The 2,143-nt window shown below is 44.3% G+C and overlaps 1 protein-coding gene across 1 annotated transcript; it reads left to right on the plus strand.

The window, feature by feature from the left end:
• The first annotated feature begins 302 nt into the window (after window positions 1-302).
• Window positions 303-1,296, plus strand: TCEAL8 (transcription elongation factor A like 8). The gene has a single exon (XM_077745956.1). It carries the CDS (start codon window positions 364-366, stop codon window positions 715-717), a length of 354 nt encoding a protein of 117 aa, XP_077602082.1. The 5' UTR covers window positions 303-363; the 3' UTR covers window positions 718-1,296.
• The last annotated feature ends 847 nt before the right edge of the window (window positions 1,297-2,143 follow it).

Below are 2,143 nucleotides of genomic sequence, written 5' to 3' on the forward strand. Positions count from 1 at the left end.
ATTGGAGACCCGCGTCTAAGGAGAGGGTTAATTGCTTCCGCGCTGCTCCCGTTTCTGTGCTAGCAGAGGCCTGTAAGCAGGGCCTGCTGGGAAATGGTGGGCTGGAGTAGGAGGAGGGAAGATGGAGCTGGAGCGAGAGGGGGAGGGAAGGGAGGTGGAGGAAGGGGTGGAGTCAGGGGAGTTCTGAGCCTGAGGACCTAGCCTTCTCTAGTTGGAAAACTTAGACATTAGGGACCTGAAAGAGAAGAGGCCCGTCGCTATGGGAACCCATACTATGGCTGGTCTGTTTGTCTGGCATCTAGTTTTGTTTCCTTGTTTTCTAGGATTGACTTATTCAAAAGAAGTAACAGAAAAATACTCAACATGCAAAAGTCTTGTGAAGAAAATGAAGGAAAACCACAGAACATGCCAAAGGCTGAGGCAGATCGCCCTTCGGAACCTGTACCACAGGAGGCAGAAGGAAATCCTCAACCTTCCGAAGAAGGTGTAAACCAGGAAGCAGAAGGAAGTCTTGGAGGAGGGCTGACCCAACCTGGCCAGGGGTTTAAAGAGGACACTCCTGTGAGGCATTTGGACCCTGAAGAAATGATAAGAGGAGTAGATGAGTTGGAAAGGCTTAGGGAAGAGATAAGAAGAGTAAGAAATAAGTTTGTGATGATGCATTGGAAGCAAAGACATTCACGCAGCCGTCCTTATCCTGTGTGCTTTAGGCCTTGAATTCTTTTTTTGTCTGATATTAAAATCTGGCCCCTTCTTTCTTTCTGTAAGCGTTTTCTGATGTATCTTTGACCTTCATTTTACTTTAATCATCTGGTGGAATTTTGTTTTAGGTAGTTCCCTTGTCACCAGTATCTCACTGGATTTTGTATTTTGACCCATTCTCCAGGTCTGTTTTTCAGTTGGAAGGTTTCACACATATGCATGAAAATATATTCATTCTATATTGTAAAGTAAGACATAACTGGTTACAAAGCAGTATATTTAGTATCAGCTCACATATGTAGAATTAAATCCCGAATTGTGTGCGTGCGTGTGTATACATATATCAAAAACTTAACTGCTTATTTCTGTGTGGCGTGACCTTTTTTCTTTTTGCTTTAATGTATTTTTTCATGAACACATGTCACACACACAAAAAGAATTAAAGTTTTATAAGTTAGAGTCAAATAATTTGCAACCAGCTTATAAGGGCAATGGGGGCACCTAAACTCAATGGAAGAACTGTAAGAAATATGTAAACCTCAAATTACGTCTGGATCTCTTAGCCAGAGGAATAAAACTGGCAATTAATACAGATATACTTGCTGAGACTCAGTCTTTTCATGGGGAAAACATTTTCCTCACAGAGCTTCTGTGAGGAAGAAATGAGGCAACTCTGAGCTGTGCCAGGTGGACTCATTCCCACCTGAGCATACAGAACCCCAACCCACTACAGAGCATCTGAGGGAGGGCCCTGGCATGACTTACCTGTGCTCAGGAACAAGTTCACTCGTTGGCAGGGCACTGGGGGCTTCCATGCCAGTCATCTGCTGTTGAACCCCATCCTCCCCCTCCCCTGGGTTCTGCCATGCCTGCTGGGCACTGCTGCTTCTTCTGCTGGGTCCTTTACTCTCTCCTGGCCCTCACTGTTCCTGACACATTGGAGTTCTTGTGTGCCAAATCCCACTCACTTTCCTGGAGTCCTTATTGGGTTGAACCCCCACTCAGCTGAAGCCTACCTGCTTTAGAGTGACCCTTAACACAGGTGAGACTGCTCTAGGATGGCTTGAGTCACAGTGTCTTGGAGAGTTTTTAGCAAAACAGACCCTTTTGTTTTTAATCCTAGGACCCTTCCTCTAAATAGGAGTCAGACATGATGAGGTCATTTTGGGAGTAGGATCAAGGTACAAGTTTAATTTTAAAAATGCTATAGTCAGAGTTACTGCTTTAGGTCTAAGGACTTAAGGTTTTGTCTTCCTTCTGTGAGATGATCTCTCCCTGAAGGCTCCTGGCAGATCTGCCCTACTGGTTCAGAAGACTTAATATGCATTAATTTTACAAAGCAATACAGGAAACCGATCTAAGGGAATAGTTTCCTTCACCCCATCCAATCCCCAGTTGAAAGAAGAAGAAGAAAAGACTTGAAAAGGCACAAAGAAGTTTA

Source organism: Crocuta crocuta, unplaced genomic scaffold (assembly GCF_008692635.1).
Source record: "Crocuta crocuta isolate KB4526 unplaced genomic scaffold, BGI_CrCroc_1.0 scaffold2175, whole genome shotgun sequence".
Lineage (NCBI taxonomy): Eukaryota > Metazoa > Chordata > Mammalia > Carnivora > Hyaenidae > Crocuta > Crocuta crocuta.